This window comes from Schistocerca nitens, chromosome 2, assembly GCF_023898315.1.
Source record: "Schistocerca nitens isolate TAMUIC-IGC-003100 chromosome 2, iqSchNite1.1, whole genome shotgun sequence".
NCBI lineage: Eukaryota > Metazoa > Arthropoda > Insecta > Orthoptera > Acrididae > Schistocerca > Schistocerca nitens.
In genome coordinates this window covers 36,745,901-36,763,990 of record NC_064615.1, presented here as the reverse complement: position 1 = coordinate 36,763,990, position 18,090 = coordinate 36,745,901, and the positions used below count along the sequence as shown (strand labels likewise).

General features: G+C 40.2%; 1 protein-coding gene across 1 annotated transcript in view; it reads left to right on the top strand.

The window, feature by feature from the left end:
• LOC126235706 (meiosis 1 arrest protein-like) overlaps positions 1 to 18,090 on the top strand; it is a 173,168-nt gene that overhangs the window by 147,528 nt on the left and 7,550 nt on the right. Inside the window, exons 7-8 of the mRNA XM_049944466.1 lie at positions 17,655 to 17,766; positions 17,854 to 18,068. Of these exons, the coding sequence (XP_049800423.1) occupies positions 17,655 to 17,766; positions 17,854 to 18,068 (327 nt within the window). The remainder of the gene's footprint in view (positions 1 to 17,654; positions 17,767 to 17,853; positions 18,069 to 18,090) is intronic.

Genomic DNA, 18,090 nt, shown 5'->3' with positions numbered 1-18,090 from the left:
AATGACAATGAGCCAAAAGCCATTGAGAAACGGGCCCGCAAAATCGATGTGAACACGTTCCCATGCTTGGGTTGCCGGCGGCCATGAAGAGAACACTGCCCTGGGAGATGCTTGTTGGCTCGCACACTGGGAACAGGCGGCCACTAAGTGCTCAATTTCTCTGTCAATACCGGGCCAGTACACATGTCTGCGAGCCAAGGTTTTAGTACGGGAAACACCCCAGTGCCCCGCATGTAACAACGTGAGGACATCCCTTCGTAAACCTGCAGGAACAACCACGCGAGGAGCTGTATCATCGGTAGCCAGAAGGAGAACTCCTTCCAAGACAGAGAGGCGGTCTCGTAGAAGAAAATAATTACGAAGAGGGTGCGAGGCCCGGCCCGGAGGGCGGGAGGACCACCCCTGCTGAATGAGGCAAACTACTTGCCGGAGAACCGGGTCAGCCGCCGTTTCCCTGGTGACTCGAGAACTAGTGATCAGGAAGCCATCAACTGCTTGGCGGGATGCCACATCCAAATGAAAACACATAATCTCCTCTCGATCGAACGTAGGATCCGGGCCCACCGGAAGATGGGAAAGAGCGTCGGCGTTGGCATGCTGTCCTGTAGGGCGAAAATGTATGTCATAATGGTACTTAGAGAGGAACAAGGCCCAGCGCTGTAGTCTGTGGGCTGCCCTATCCGGAATCAGAGAGGCGGGGCCAAATAACGATATTAACGGCTTATGGTCAGTGATTAACTGAAACTTCATGCCATACAAGAAAGGGTGAAACTTGGTAACAGCGTAGACAATGGCCAAAGCCTCTTTTTCCACCTGGGAGTAATGGGCCTGCACGGGACTAAGCGTTTTAGACGCAAACGCCAGTGGTTGCTCAGAACCATCTGCGTTGCGATGGGTCAGGACCGCCCCCACCCCATACTGCGAAGCATCTGTAGCCACGACCAACGGCTTATGGGGATCAAAAGTAGCCAAACAAGGGGCTGAAGTGAGGAGGCCCTTCAACGAGGTGACCGCTCGCTCGCATGCAGGCGACCAATCAAAAGGAACACCCTTGTGCAGAAGGCAGTACAGGGGGTGGGCTATAGTGGAAGCCCTGGGAATGAACCGGTGGTAATAGGCTATCTTGCCTAAAAAAGCTTGTAACTCTTTCAGCGAAGTGGGCCGAGGAAGACTGACAATACCTTGGACCAAACTTCCTAGTGGCTGGATGCCATGCCAAGATATGGTGTAGCCCACATACTCAATGGATGGTTGGAAGAAGGTTGACTTATGCAGGTTGCAACGCAAGCCCACAGACCTGAATTTGAGAAAGAGGGTGCGAAGGTTGTGCAAGTGTTCCTTCGTGCTGCGGCCTGTGACAATTATGTCATCCAGGTAATTAATACAATGAGGGATTGTCGACGTGACATGCTTAAGATAACGCTGGAATATCGCCGGGGCACTGGATATTCCAAAAGCCAACCGCTGGTATTGGTAAAGGCCAAACGGGGTGTTGACGACCGCCAGCTGTTTGGAGTCCTCATCAAGTGGTATCTGATGATAAGCCTCCAACAGATCGATTTTCGAAAAATATTGGCCTCCCGCCACGGCGGAGAACAATTCAGCAGCACGAGGCAAAGGATAGGTGTCCACCACCAATTGGGAATTAATGGTGGCCTTGAAATCGCCACAAAGACGTAAGTTTCCCGAGGGCTTCTTGACAATAGCGAGGGGCGAAGCCCACTCACTGGAAGAAACGGGAAGAACGGCCCCTAGGGCTGTCAGCCGGTCTAGCTCTTCATTTACCTGAGGGCGGAGAGCCAAGGGGATCTGTCTCGCGCGTAGAAAACGCGGGCGAGCCGACGCCTTAAACGTTAAGTGAGCTTCAAAATCGGAAACACGCCCCAGGCCCTCCTCAAAAATATCTGGAAAGTCTGAGATCAAAGATTCGAATGAGTGATAGGGAACGTCTTCGGAGACCAACTGTATGGTGTCAGCAATAGAAAAACCGAAAGCTTGAAACGCATCCAGGCCAAAAAGGTTAGCGGAGCTCGCATCACTGACAACAATAAAAGTAATACGCCGAGTGACTGATTTGTAAGTCACGTCGGTAGTGAATTGACCCAGCAGGGGAATGAACTGTTTACCATAACCGCGTAGACGCTGGTAAACTGGCGCCAACAGGGGCGATCCAAGGTTGGAATAAGTTTGTGCATTCAACAACGAAACTGCCGCGCCCGTATCTACTTGCAGTTGTAACCGGCGCGACCGAACCGACACCTCGATAAAGAGTTTGCGTGCCGATACGTCGGGAGCCTGGCCCGATGAAACTTCCTGAATGTTAACGTCCATGTCCTCTGTACTTGCTTCCTTCGATTCTTTCGAGGCTGAGCGGCAAACTTTAGCAATGTGACCTTTTTTATTACATTTGCGACAAACGGCCCAACGCCGGGGGCACTCTGACCGATCATGATGTATATAGCACGACGCACAGGACGGCAACAGGGGCCGACAGCCGGAATTCTGTTTACGCGCCGTGCGGGAGCGGCCGTAAGGGCCGGATTGTACCGCTCGCATGTCGTCCACCCCGGACACAGTGAACGCGGCCGCGCCGCCCTGAACCTCCGTGACGTCGCACCACGCTTCCAGCTGTTGACCTGCTGCGTGACAGACTTCATACGATTGAGCAATGGACACGACTTCCTCGAGGGAAGGGTCTTCTAACTGCAGGGCCGTTGCCGGACCTCCCTATCAGGGGCCGAACGAACAATGACGTGGCGTACCATAACGTGGGCATACGACTCTCGCGACTGCTCCGTGACAAAATGACACTTGCGACTAAGACCGTGCAGGGTAGCGGCCCACGCCCGGTAAGACTGATGGGGCTGTTTCTTGCATTGATAGAACTCGACCCTAGCCGCCACAACACGCGTGCGGCGGCGATAATATGAAGACAGCAATGAACACAATGCGTCAAAAGACAAGGACAAGGGTTCCTGCAACGGCGCTAGCTGCCGCAAAACTTGATACAGCGAGGGAGATATCCAAGACAAGAAGAGAGCACGACATACCTCCGCATCGGCAACATGAAACGCCTGGAAATGCTGCCGAAGGCGATGTTCATATGCGTCCCAATCCTCCGGCGTCTCGTCATACGGGGGAAAGGGAGGAGGGAACTGCGCCGGAGCAGACGGCGTGGAGAGCAACGCCGGAAGTACTTGTTTCATGGCGGCCATGAGCTCCGTCTGCTGCGCCACCAAAACCCGCACCAAATCCTCCATGCCGTGGAGAAGCTGCGAAACCGGAACAACGATGCAACACGCGAAAGAACGACCCTACTCATCGCCAATTGTGTAGTAACACTGTTCACGTTACGTCGCACTTCACTTAGCGTAGACCGGGACTGTATCCTAGGCATGCCCGATGTTAACTCACTGGGCACGGCCCGTGCTGCCGGAGTTGTTGTTGTTGTTCTTGTTGTTACGCCGGCAGAGGTCGCGTCCGAATTCTCGCGTGCCCTCTGGTGGACGGGACTCTACTTGCGGCAACTATCGCCCGTGACGCGCCGTGCCAATGTGCGCCTCCCGCGATCTTTCTGGTGGCTACTACAATAAGTATATTAAATATGCAGATGATGCAAATATACTTATCAAAGGAAAGACCCCAGAAGAGCTCCAAAATGAAATAAAAAAGAGCACTTCACATGTATCAGAATGGTTCACAATGAACAACTTAAAATAAACACACATAAAACAAACACTATGCATCTACACACAGTGCAGAATAAACAGCCTTTAACTGCAACCACAGAACTGTTAGGTAACAGACTTGAAATTGTAAATAGCACAAAATTTTTGGGAGTTTGGATCCAAGATGACCTACGATGGCAGAAACACACACAACGCCTATGTGGTAAATTAAATACCATTTGTTATAGTATAAAAATTCTTGTGGGATGGACATCAATGCAAGCCATAAAAAATGTGTACTATGCCCAAGCAGAATCACGACTAAGATATGGTTTAATTTGCTAGGGAAATTCACCACCCAGCAAAAGCTGTTTTATTGCACAAAAAAGAATTATAGGAGCCATGGGTGGCTCAGCACCTCGATCTTCATGCAAACCCTCATTTAAAAAGTTTCATATTCTTCCATTACCATGCTTATATATCCTAGAAACAATGATGTTTATAAGGAAAATTGTAGATGAAAATAGCAAGATTGCTCCAAAAAACCAAAACATCCATTCATACAAACAAGGAATAATCAAGATTTACATATGCAGTTTTCACATACAACACTAAAACAAAAAGGACCCTTGCAATCAGATAATAAACTGTATAACAAACTACCTAAAAAAATTAAGGCAATAACTGGCATGCATAGATACAAAACTGCAGTGAGTGACTACTTGCTACAGAATTGCTACTATAGTGTTGATGAATTTTTATCTACAATGCAAATATGTGAAAAATTTAAATAGCTTATATAATTAAGGCCAAAATAAGAAATGTGTACATGTAGATGTATCTGTGTATTATATGCAGTCTATTACATATATGCGTGTGTCTGTATAATCAAGGCCGAAAGTATGAAATGTGTGCGTGTAAAATTTATTTGTGTATTTGTGAAACGTTATTCCCATATGTTAGAGTTATATTGCTATATACTGAAAACCATACAACAGTTTTTCTGTTAAACTTTATTGCAAATTATTTGACTTGTCCTATATCATTATGTATCCCTGTACAGTGTATGATTCATAGGACCAATAAATATACAATACAGTACAAGATCAGGTAATATACCTTCTTCCAACACAACATGTCCTAAAAATCTGACTTGCTCGTTACCGAAATTAGACTTTTTTAAATTGGCTGTTACTTCGTAATCTGCAAATCATTGAAGCACCTGTTCAATGAGCCTGATATGTCCTAACTAAGCAGGTGTGGCTATTAGCAGGTCGTCAACAGAGACAATGACTTCTAAGCAATTCTGGTCTTAAAACCTTGTCTAATGCAGATATAGACACTCCTGCGCTAATGTTCAGTCCAAAAGGTAGAACACAGAATTCGTAACTTCTGCCACCACAAACAAATGCTGTTTATTTTCGACTTTCTTCGTGGAGTTTTATTTGCCATTAGGAAATTTTGAGAACAAGTACACTGAAATATTTTATATTGTAAAACTTTAGAAGCTGTTTGTCCAAATTCTCTGGCCTTATGCATACTGGTATTATAATCTTATTGATACATCTAGCATTGAGAACTAATCTAACAGAACCATCTGGTTTCTTTACTGGTAATATTGGACTACAGTAGGGTGAAAATGAAGGTTGTTTAATTCCCCATTTAATCATACGATTGATCTCTTCCCTTATTGTGTCTCATTTTGTCCATGGAATTGGATATGGCACTACACAAAATGTCTCATGTGGATAGACTTCAAATTTATATTCATAGTCTTTGATTACTCCTGGCTCCTTACTGAAAACATGGCATACTTAAATAACAAGTTGAAAAGTTCTTGTTGCTGGATATCATTTAGTGCCTGTGATACACTTAGTTTCTGCTCTACCATTTTGTAACTAACCTCAGTGTTCACTTCTTGTTCAGTATCAAATTTGTTTGTGAAATACACAGCTGGAAAGGAATATTGTACTATGACGTTTGACTCTGGTTTGTTTTTCTTAATTTCATCAAGTGTTTTGACTGCATCAGTAGAAAAGATCTGATCCTTCACATGAAAGTGGTATTTACCATTACCTATGTCAACCTGTGTTTTGTACATTCTAAATGTATCCATGCCAATAAGACAATTAACTATAAGTTTGTCAATTATAAGAAAGTTGTTCTTCACTATAAAATGTTCAATTTGTACTGGAATAAGTGCTTGATGCTTAACCAATTTATTCTTACTGCCTGTAGCAGTTTGCACCTTGCAATTTTGTACAGGAAGTGTTGGGAACTTTCCTCTCTTCTTCAATTCACAAAAAAATGCATTTGACATTAGGTTGGTAGATGAACCTGTATCTAAAATTAACTGTGTGTCAATGTTAAATATTTTCACCTTAATGATTGTTTGTACTTGTTTTTCCTTGACTTTATCTACTACATATAACTCATGCTGATACAAATCATCCTTGATGTCACCTCATTTGTCAGATCTTATGAAACATGTTTGTAGTTCTGCCTTGCCCCCCACCCTGCCTGTGTGGCCAATAGCATGGGGCGTAACTATGACCGGTTGGTGTTTTCCAACAGTGTAGTGTGACTTAGTTCATTACCTGGAGAAATTTCAGTGAGTTGCACTGTGTGTGTACTTCACCAATTTGTGTCATTACCTGCTGTGCAGTTGTTTTGCTGCCCAAAGGTCAGCTGCAATACAGCGTAAGGCATGGCATTGTTGCAGCATGTCAGCCACTGCTGTGGCTGACTGTTTCTATTCTTTTTCGGCATAGGGCCTTGTGGTGGTGAACTGTAATTCACTCATGTGTGTGGAAATTACCCATGTTGCCTTGGAAATTTCTTTTAAATCGTTTGTTTTCCATTCCCATTACTGTACTCATTACTTCTGGGTTTGTAATTTTGCTGTTGTGTCTACCAACCTTGCTGTGTGTTTAAATAACATTTTACTGGCTGATTTACACAATTATGTTGTTGCTGTGCCTGATTTTCTGTTGCTCTATGGGGTACAGGTCTTCCCTCATAGATTAAGTTGATAGAATCGAACACTGACAGAAAATATTCAGTGTCGTGCTCAGGCGTTGTGACTAATTTTCCTCTAATGTGCAATGGTAAACGACTTTTCAAAATTTTTAACACATCTACCTGTGATATTGGGTTCGTTCAGTAGCGTGTTTTGTTCAGGTATTTTTCAAAGTATCCACATAGCTACCGTATTTGCCATTCAATGGTGCATGGTTGAAAACCTTGTGTCAGAGTCTTTCTTGCACTGCCTCAGATCAGTATTTGTCGAGGAAAGCTCGTTCAAATTGGATATAAATGCTGCAACATTCAGCCACTTCAGTTGCCCATAGGAGCACATCACATTGCATATATCCTATGACAAATCTGATTTTCTGTGCTTCCGTCCAGTTGCGTGGAAATACATGATGAAAAGTACTAATAAATACTATGGGATTCATTCTTTTACCTACAGTAGTAAATGTCGGAAATTGTCAATGCCTCAGCAAAACTTTGTCTGCAAAAATAGTTGATAGACTCGTGGAATTTTTGATCGTGTTTATGTTGTTATCTGTAATTTTTACTGGTAATTGCTCAGGTATTGGAGTTGTGGGTATGTTTACCATTTTGCAATCTACAATTGTCACTGTTACCTGCTGTGGGACTTGTGACAATTTGTGAATAGATACCAACAGGTTGTGGTTTGGTTTGTTCACTGTAGCCTGTGCATTATTTACATGCATATTTCGAGATCCGGTAATATTTTCTTCTAAAAGATTGCAGATCCTATTTTCCGTGGCTTGTAGGTTAATGTTTACTTTGTTCACAATTTCATTTTCTTCTTACTGAATGACACTTTTCTACTACATCTGTGTATAACTTAGAATCAGTTACTCACTTCTCTGCAATGGTGTTATCCTTATCTAGCGTGCCTGCTTCAGCTTGACTAATAATATCACTCAGATTTTCATTAATCTTCTCTCTCTCCTTATTAGCACACACTGAGTCTACTTCTAATGTCGCTACCCTTTAAAGTAAGCTCTTCTACAGCTAGAGGTGTGCCTTCATAGTCTTTATTTAGTTTGTTAACGACAGTGGTTACCTTTTTTTACTGTCAAAACCAACTGGTTTTGTGTGGCTTCAATGTTTGTGTTTGCAACTGTGATTTTCTTTATCCATTGTTCTACAAGATTGTGATGGTCCCTAAAAGAATCTACCTTCTGTTTTACCTCTGTAATGTTACTGTTAACTTCAGAAAATACTTCATGCTTTACCTGTGTTTTCATATCATTCAATTTTTCCTCAATTTCAGTGCGAAAATTTTTGGCTAAGTCATCACATTTCTGAGAGACCATGTCTTGAAAATCCTAGAATACTTGTTTTCGTTCTTGCTTCATTGTGTTTAGATCTTGCGTAACTGTGTTTTGTTGCTGTTTTATCGTGTTCATATCTTGTGTAATGGTGTTTTGCTACTGTTTTACCATGTTCATAGCTTGTGTCAAATTACTGAAATTGGTGTTTATATTGTGTTTCATATCATCAAATTTCACATTTATGTTAGATGGTAGCTGCCATAGCAGTGCTTCAGTTGTACTACTGTGGTTGCTGTCCACTGTACTTCCGAAATTAATGTTCGTGTTGCAATCAAGTGATGTTTGTAACATGTTGTCAAAATTCATATTAAATCGCTCTCCAACGTTTCATTCATGAGTGCAATGTCGCTCTGGGAGATGTGTGGTCTCATCAATTGTAAACATTGTGTTGTCAAGGTTATTCTGTTGTGGAGTGTTGCTATCATTTGTCACTCCTGCAACACTCATCTCTGATCTACTTAATACTTCAGCAGTAGGCATGCATTGCACCTGAACTTCAATTGTTCGATCTTGCAATTCTGTGCCATCTTGGCTGATTGCACTTTTGCTATCACTATCAACAATGGGCATATATTTTTCAGCCATGTTATATGAATTTGCAAAAAATTGAAATTTCACAAAAATGTTAAAAATTTCATACACTAATTATTACACTTAATAAATGTAAATTATGTAATGTCAAAGCCTGTTTTACATCTGTTATGGTGCACAAACTATTGTGGTCACAAATCTTTACGTTTTACTGACAATGTGTGATACACTGAAAAATTTCTCGCCAATAAAATCCAAGGAAGGAAATAATCAGGAAAAGGTTTCTATCTACACCAAAAGAGGCACTACCAAGTGTAACCATGCAAGCAACTTCCATGGCAGTCCTACCTTTGCTGCACCAAATAAATCTGCTTACTATGGAAAAAATTTTACGTAACCTGCGTCCATTTCTTATCCCTTTCAAAAATTTTCTCCTCAATTTTTGCCTTTTGTAATACTTTCTCCCTGTAGTGATTCACGCAAACAGAAAATACAGGCAATTAGTTTTTATAGTTCATAACAATGTCATAGAAATTTCTTACTATAACAATAGTTAACAAACATTACTCATATACTGGTGCCCAGAAGTCCTGGCACACAGGTCAACAGTTGTACAATTTTTATACATAAAAATTAATATGAATAAGAATAGTAAAATGGTTGCATTGTTAAAATGTTCTGTGCTTATTGGTATCCTTTTGGGCATCGGACTTCCTTACATTTTTGTTGAAGCTGCAGGCGGCGGAGGACTCAGGGCACACTGGCACTTGTCGTAATCACGAAAAGCCTCTTCCTGTAATTTTCCTCTTCATTTACTTCAATAAATAAAATGTTTGATATGGTTCTTTGACATTATATCAGGTCTACAACTTTGCTTCTGCCGTTTTGCAGTAGACGGCGTTAGTGGAACGTAGTGGTGCAAGTCGTAGGTCGTAAGTGTCATACATTAAGCTTAGGCATTTGTGAACATAACCCCATCAGAATATTAGTCAATTTTTGATTGCATCTTAAAGTTATTCTCGGCTGAATATGTCAACTTACGAGCCCAATTCTCATCATCTGTGGGAGGTTTTAATTTTCTGCTCTTTGATATGAAGAAATCTGCACGTGAAGCTCATAAAAATCTGGGTAAGACCTATGATGAGATGCCTGATAGTGACAGAACTTTGCAGAGAATGGTTTTCATGCTTCAAGAACAGTGATTTTGACATTGAAGACCGGCATGGTTGTGAAAGAGAGAAAGCTTTCGATGCTATTGCAACCAAAGAGAACAATCACAGGAGATCATTATTGAAAGTAATTGATGTGTTTGAGCCTAGCACTGAAATACAAATGGCCACAGTACAGTGATATACATGAAAAAGTGATTTTGCAGCGTGACAGTGCTCTACCCCTTGTTGCGAAACACGCCAAAACGTACCCGAAAACATTGAAACGGGAAATCCTACCTCACCCGCTGTATTCTACAGACATTGTTCCCTTTGACCAACAACTTTTTAGTTCAATGGCACATGACCTGGCTGCGCAGCACTTCCTGTCATATGAACAATTGCAAAACTGGATCGATGCATGGATCTTCTCGAAAGATACCTAGTTCTTCTGCCACGGGATTCGTATGCTGCCCAAAAGATGGGAGAAAGTAATGGCCAGAAATGGCCAATACTTTGAAATGTAATGTTTTTGTAAGGTGCTCACAATAAAGCCTTGAACTTTGGGAAGGCGGTGTGTGTGTGTGTGTGTGTGTGTGTGTGTGTGTAAATCTTAATTTTACAGTGTCCTGGGGGCCTTTCATCATGTACTTATACACTCTTTGTCCAAATATTTCAGTTTGTTTATTCAAAAGTGTCAGAAACCTTTCACAGACCCCAGATTCAAATCTCTCTTCTCCCCAAAATTCACCCAAAATTCTCTGCTGCTTCTCTTTGGACCAATATTAATCTAAAAATGCTTTCTCAAAGCTTTGTCATGAAGTACAACAATCAGCTACCTGAGCTGCCCATTCATAAGCATCCCCATTCAAAAAACCTCTCACAAATGGCCTTTTCTCTTTGTCATTCCATGTTTCAGGTAAATGATTAAATTCCCACATAAAATCCAGTGGATGCACTTCCCCATATGGTTCAAAATTACTAAATTTGTTACAGCTAACAAATGAAGGACTGTTTGGGACACTACATACTCTCCATACTCTATGCTTTCAATTTTGTACCTCTTCCATCTTTTTCAGCAAATTTTGAATCTAAATTTTTATTTACTTTTACCAGATTTTCCTCTACCACTACTACACACTTGGTTTCTACCTCCATTTCAAAATCATTTTTAATCTGATCGATTTGGCTCTCAAGTTTAACCCTGTTTTCAGCACAAAATTTCCTGGCATCTTTGACTTCATCCTTAAACTATTTTTGGAAACCTCCACCCTCCTACTATAGTCATCACATAGTTTCTTTCTCTCTACTACACATTTACTACTCATTAATGTTAATCTCTCATCAGCATTCTGCTCTACTTTCTTTATCTTTTCATCACAAACCTTAGCTACTGCCTCAATCCTATTATTTAATTTTGAAAGATTATAGTTGACTATCTGAACCTTCTTTTTAATTTCTTTCTTCAGTTCATCCTTTGAGCTAACCATGTCAGTTCTAATACTAACAGTTTTCTTTTCTACCCTTCACGTAGTACTGATAATATGCCTTAACATTGCTTCCAAGTTTCCATCTGCCATAAACTGTTGGTCTTGGTGACTTTTGCTATTAGGTTCCTCCTTCTTAATGATTTCACCCACTTCAGTACTGTTTTTGTCCGTTTCGTTCTTTACAAAAGGACATTCGTCCGCATCCTTCAAAGTTACATTCATGTCTGATTTATAACTACATTCGTCTACAGAACTATTCCCACTTAGGTCCTTCTGTTCATTTAAAAACTTAACCTCTACAGCTTTGTTCTCAGTCACATTGTCTTGTTCCTTAAGGTCACTCATTATGTATCACTTAATGCAACACAGCTTTTGCAATGAATTACGTTGTTTTAATTACTCATATGCTGCTGATCTGCTGTGGTTCTTGCGGTTGTCATCTGTAACTGCACGGATGTGGCATGTTGTAATTCTCTCAGCAAGGCATCTTGTTTACCTCTGGTCAGCTGTGTCCACCTGCATGCTGACTGGCTGCTCCTGTTCTCAATGGCTGCTTCCATACAACCCTCTCACTGATTGGCTGTTGCACCTTTTCCATTATGAAACCCAGTGCTGACTGGCTGTATCACTTCTTCCACGTAAAACTGTACTGTAAACCACTAGAGTTCACACTTCACTTTCAACTTTCATGGGTTCTAGTTTATTGTGCCCACCTACAATAATCCTCATGTCGAGGCACCACATGCAGTGGTTCGCCTACTTTTATTCTTCATTTGTTGATTGTCCTCAGTTTTGATGTACTGCGTTGCTACACTTGCTGGAAAATGGGGTTTGTAATTTGGACACTGACTGCAGTAAATAATGTAGCTGACAGTGCACAGTTGCATTTCACAAATGTTTACTTTCACTTTTCACAACCCACTATATACACATTTAATATGGCCAGTGTACTACTGTTTAACTTTCCATAAGCCTCATTAATAGTTTACAGGTGAACATCCACATACTGCTACAGTAGTTTACTGTTGTACATCTATGAGCAGTAAAAGCCTAACCACACAGTTCACAGTCTTTCAAATAAATTGAACAGTCACTGTCATTGCTTTAACACACTGGCTATTTGTGTACCACTTATTTCACTGTTAAGTTGATGCATTGTTGTCGTCTAACTAACACATGTTCCTCGCCTGAAACTCGGCCATGGACTGACTGTCTCGTGACCAAAAATCGGGTCCTAATATATCATCACAATAATAGGCCCTGAAACTACACATTGTTTGATGTTTAATTTACAGAAATTACAATTAAAACTTAACTCATTAAATTAACTGAATACATCAAAACATTGGTTCTTTTTAACGGTTTCTTCTACTGCAAGAGTTAAGCCGAATTACTTGTTTAAATGATGAAATTAACGTATATGGTTACATAAACAATACTGTTGACAAAACTGTTAATTACTTTGGAATTAATGAATGGCTGGTTTTGCTAACATGTTTCCGACTAGAGCCAAAAAGATATTTTAGGAATCCTAGCATTTCGTCTTCCAAATGTTTACAATTATTACAGAATTTATATTTGTTTATTTGTCAACAATAGAATTTAAGTTACAAAACAATTACTGATTTCACCCTATAACAAAAGATACTAACTAGGAATAGTCAAAATAAATTGGAAAATCAATTACATACATAAAACTAAACACAAAATTAGATCTGGTGTTATATTCTTTTTAAAAGTGAGGGCCAACCTTTCTTTTATATGAAAATGCAGATTATATTCACGTATGTTAATGGTAATCAGTTAAAACTGAAAAAAAAAAAAAAAAAAAAAAACGAATTTAAGTGGGCAGACGGCAAAACAAGAAGGGAAGTAAAACTGTCACAGCTTGCTTCATCACAAACTGTGAAACTTTTGTCATAGTTAACCACTCCAAAAATTTTAAAACATTTACAGTATTACTACAAAAATGTTTCAAAGAAAATCAGTATGGTTTTTGGGCTGTTGATGACAACTATAAAATAGAAAAATAAGATGTCTATGGCAGACTAAGGATTTGCAAGTAGGTCATCTCACAAGCTCTGCCACTCAAAAAAATATATGAACACAACGATCAAAATCTTATAAGGCAGCATTAACTACATAATTAAACTTATAATAAAATGTTCAGATTTCAAAATATATATGAAACCTACTATGTACTTAACAAAATAGATGTAAACATTTGACATAGTTACCTAAAGGTTAGATATATTTTTAATTCAAAAATGAATGAAACAATACCTTCAAAACAAGAAAAACATCATTTGACAGCTGATGACATGCTGATCTTTCTGGAAAATTCTATGGAAGTAAATTTAGGTAAAACAATGTACTGAAAACCAAAACTGTGGCTGCGTGACTAAAAAGTAATTATAAACTCATATGTAAGTGAAAACAAGCCTGAATAAGTTAATAGCTATGTACAGAATGCTTGTTCTATTTGATTGTGGGGGGATCATTAAAATCATAAGTCTTGGAACCAATAGCTTCATAACAATGTTTCCCAATCTGCCATTTTGCAATAAATTACAGCCGCCAAGAGAGTTAAGGCATACAGTGTATATGATTGTCAGGTAACAGGAACATTTCAGTTTGAAGTATGATGTAGCTAGAAAAATTTCCTTTTTGATCATTTGTTCATTAATATATTCTGGTCACTGCCCGTACAAACTATGGGCACATTGTGATTTCCCTAACAATCAGGGCTCAATCAATCACTGAGTGTGGTTTTCCTGATTGTCACTTCATGATGTACATTTCCAAACAGTGATGGCTTGAAGTCAATTTCTCACTCTTTTAGTGCTTTGAAGCGCTGCTAAATAGATGTTCCAGCTTCCACAAGGTGCTACAAACTTGAAAAACGTATTTCAGGTGTAATTACTTCTTGCACATTCATTTTTGCAGTGTGCTTCCATAGTTATCTCAACTGCAAAAGTTTGTCACAAAATGGGAAACCATAAATACACTAGCAGATTGTCTACAGTTTGATATGTAGACATTCCGCTAGTGTATTTATGGTTTCCCTATTTTGCTGCAGATCTGAAGGTGGTCATTATAGACTGAAATAGGTAGTCTGATGACAAAAAATTTATGACCACAGACGTAAAGTTAAGGAAATTTATCCTATATTTGGGTCACTGTTTTATTCGCGACCATGTCGCACCTTGTGATTTATAATAATGGTTTATTTCTGAAATGCATGGTAATCTGCTTGAATGCTTTATTTTATAAGCAGGAGCCACACACAGAAGTCGAAAAACTTAACGATGTCTGGGGGATTGCAGCAGTCACTGCAGCCCAGCTGGAATGTGTTAAATACAGACACTTCATGTGACCTATATTCTTTCAGTCAGTTTCGATTCTCAAGCAATGACAACATGTGCCTATTGTCCATTGAAATCTCATTTAAAGCAGCTAAAAACTGATGTAAAAAAAAAGTCACTGACCTTTTTTCTTTTGAGTTAAGCTGCACAAAACACATATGGCTCAGATTCATGCCAAGCCAATTGCAATTCTTTGTTTTTCTGAAGACCAACCTACACCCTGTAATTTCATGATGAATTTAAGGTAGAACTTGAGTGATACTTGTACTGAAAGATTCCCAGTTCTAAATTGCTTAACTAATGACAGATTTACTGCTATATTTTGCAAAGATTTGTATATATAAAAAGAGCTACCTGTTTCTGTCAATGCACACTTACAAACCTCTTTTAGATGAATAGATGACTGTATTTAAAATGATTACCCCCAGCTAAATACTAGTGCTTTTGAATAATGAATTGAGAATCAGTTTGGTTTTATATACACCAGAAAAATACAAGTCTGGCAAAGCTGAATACTACACTTAAAACAATGGAAAATCCAGACTGAAATAATGAAGTATTATGAAAGGGACAGATTGCTACTCACCATATAGAGGAGATGTTGAGCAGCAGATGGGCACAAGATAAAACTGCTAAACATGTAAACTTTCAGCTAAAAATCTTTCTTCTGACGTAGATAACACACACACGTTCACACAAGCACAATTCGTACACACATGACCACTGTCTCTAGTCACTGAGGCTGTTCCTATTAAGTTCCAGGTCTGTTTAGGCTCTGTATTCTGTATGGTAATCGGAAGTAGTTTCTGAGGGTGTGCTAAATGTAATAGGTCTGCTAATCAGGCTTTGTTAGCTATATGAGGGGATGTGGGGTATGTTTGGAGGATGTTGTAGAGGTGGTGGATAGTGGTAGGCCAAGGTGGGTGTAGAAAGTGAACAGGTTGGAGAGTTTTTTAATGAAGCATTGTACATGCTGCTCTAGTTCCTGGAGGGCCAGAGTTTCATTGTGAGAGGCAGGACACAGGAATTTAGGATTACAGAGCAGGAGAATCTTGTGGTGAGGGCTAAGGACTGGCAGAATCTGAACAGATGGTGGCTCATTGCGTAAGGAGGGGTCACAGCAGGAAATGGGTAATTTGATGGTAAGGACATTTGGGGGATTCCGTAAGCACAGGCAAGAACACAGAAACAGTGAGTGAGGCTGGGTTCTGGCTAGGGATAAGGAAATGTTTCTGTACTGGTGCAAATAGAAAGAGCAAGGATCCATGGTGGAGGATTAAAACTCATAACGATACATACATTGTGTAGAAATATTTGCAAAATACATGCAAAAATATGCAAAATATGTGAAAATACATGGGAAAAATCACAACTATGAGGGAACGGATGAAGTATAGGGAAACAAGGCGAAGCCTGAGGGACTGGAGCTGGTAGTGAAAGGCGAAAACAAACTGAAATAGGCATGAAAACACAATGAGATCAAAGAGAAAATATTAAAAAAAGATGATAGTGTGGGGCGAGTTCAGTGGGCGAGTTTGTATGAAGAAGAGGGAACATCAGATGTGACAGGACTAGGTGACGTCAGTATGTGCATACTAAAATAAGAGAGGAGAAAGGTGGGGGGGGGGTGTAGGGGGGGAGGTTTGGTAAGACGAGGTACAACAGATTTGTGTGGCACAGGAAGGTACAGAAAATTACATATTAATATACTGTGGAAATAATGTGGCTCCTCACTGACCAAAGATAGTGTTCATGTGAGTATGAGTTGTGCTTGTGTGAATGTGTGTCTTTTATCTACTTTAGAAGAAGGCCTCTTGGCCAACAGCTCACATGTGATGTTTAAAGCTTTCCCGGCATACTGATTGTTCCATAAAAACAAGGGAGAACTGCCGGATATAAGTAACTTCCTGCCACGATATTTCGGCGCAGAGTCTTCTGGCCATCTTCAGGTGAATGCCACTGTAGTAGTACTGGCAAGTACGCGCTGAGCTCCGCTATTTAAAGCCTTCTGAGGTGACATTGTGCATGCGCTGCTCAGCGTGCGCGTTCATAACGACTCCGTGCGCTGCGCCTCGCGCCCTCCACGGTGAAAGCCTGGCGTATCGGTGTCAGGTCAATTTCCATCTTTATGCAGATAACTACGTTGACTACGAAGTTTCTCTATAACAGGATTCCAAGCAGAGTTCAGCTGATAACTGCTATCTCGATTGATGAGAGTCTCGTTGTCAATCTTATTTCCACAGATTCATTGATAATCGAGCTCCAAAAGTTTGATGTATGGGCCAAAATTTTTGTGTCATTGTAATTCATGGAATGGTCTGTGGACATACAATTGCGAGGCGCAGCGCACGGAGCCGTTATGAACGCACGCGCTGAGCAGCGCATGCGCGATGTCACCTCAGAAGGCTTTAAATAGCGGAGCTCAGCGCGTACTCGCCAGTACTACTACAGTGGCATTCACCTGAAGATGGCCAGAAGAATCTGCGCCGAAATATCGTGGCAGGAAGTTACTGATATCCGGCAGTTCTCCCGTGTTTTTATGGAACAACAGCTCACATGTTTAGCAGTCTTTTTGTTGTGCATGTCTGCAACTCAACATCTCTTCTTCATCGTGAGTTACCAATATACTCCTTTCATGATACTGTCAGTACTCCACTTAACATAGAATTGTATTCTACCATTTCATCTTGTGATGGTCATTGAAGTAATGTTAAGAGTTTGACCAGTCACTAACAATGTAATGTTCCTGAACAACAACAGTGTATGTGCCTCTTGCTCAGTGGCAAAAAGAAGCTATAAAAATCCCTATTGGAGATGGGAGTATTTTGCTATTATTTTTAGTTGTTATAAAAATATAGTTTTGTGAAATCATTCAATACTTTTCAGTTACCAATAGGTGAAGAAATACTTTACAATGATTAACAGTTCCTTCTTGTGGTTTTTTGAAATTAAATACATGTTTAAGAAACAAATTAATGGATAATTATTTATGAAAATGCATTTCAGCAATTAAAACAGGTGGAATTTCTGAATTGAAATATTTGTAATGTTAATATGAAATATGTGTTTTCTGTTTTGCTAGTGTTTTGCAACTATATGCCAGTATCTGACTGAGAATGAAATATATCTACTTACCAGGATAAAAGCCCAGCATCGCTCAGATCAAGTTTTTGGCTTCTATATTTTAGTAGCAGGTAAATATTTTGAAACAATATCTAACACACACACACACACACACACACACACACACAACATTGTTCAAAATGGATTTAATATTACAGGCGACAAGTCACTTCTGCTAAAGTCAGTAGCCTCAGCTGAAATTACTCTTCCTTCGCAAGATGCTGCACATAGTGGTCAGATATCTGAGGAACTTCTCATCAAAATGAGTAACAACTTGACTGACCTACCACTGATCCAGGACTTCAATCCGCAGTTGTTCATTTCAGGACTATACACAGCCCTGAACCATAACTTAATACATGTCAGCTCACTGGTAATGTCAAAATTTTGTTTAA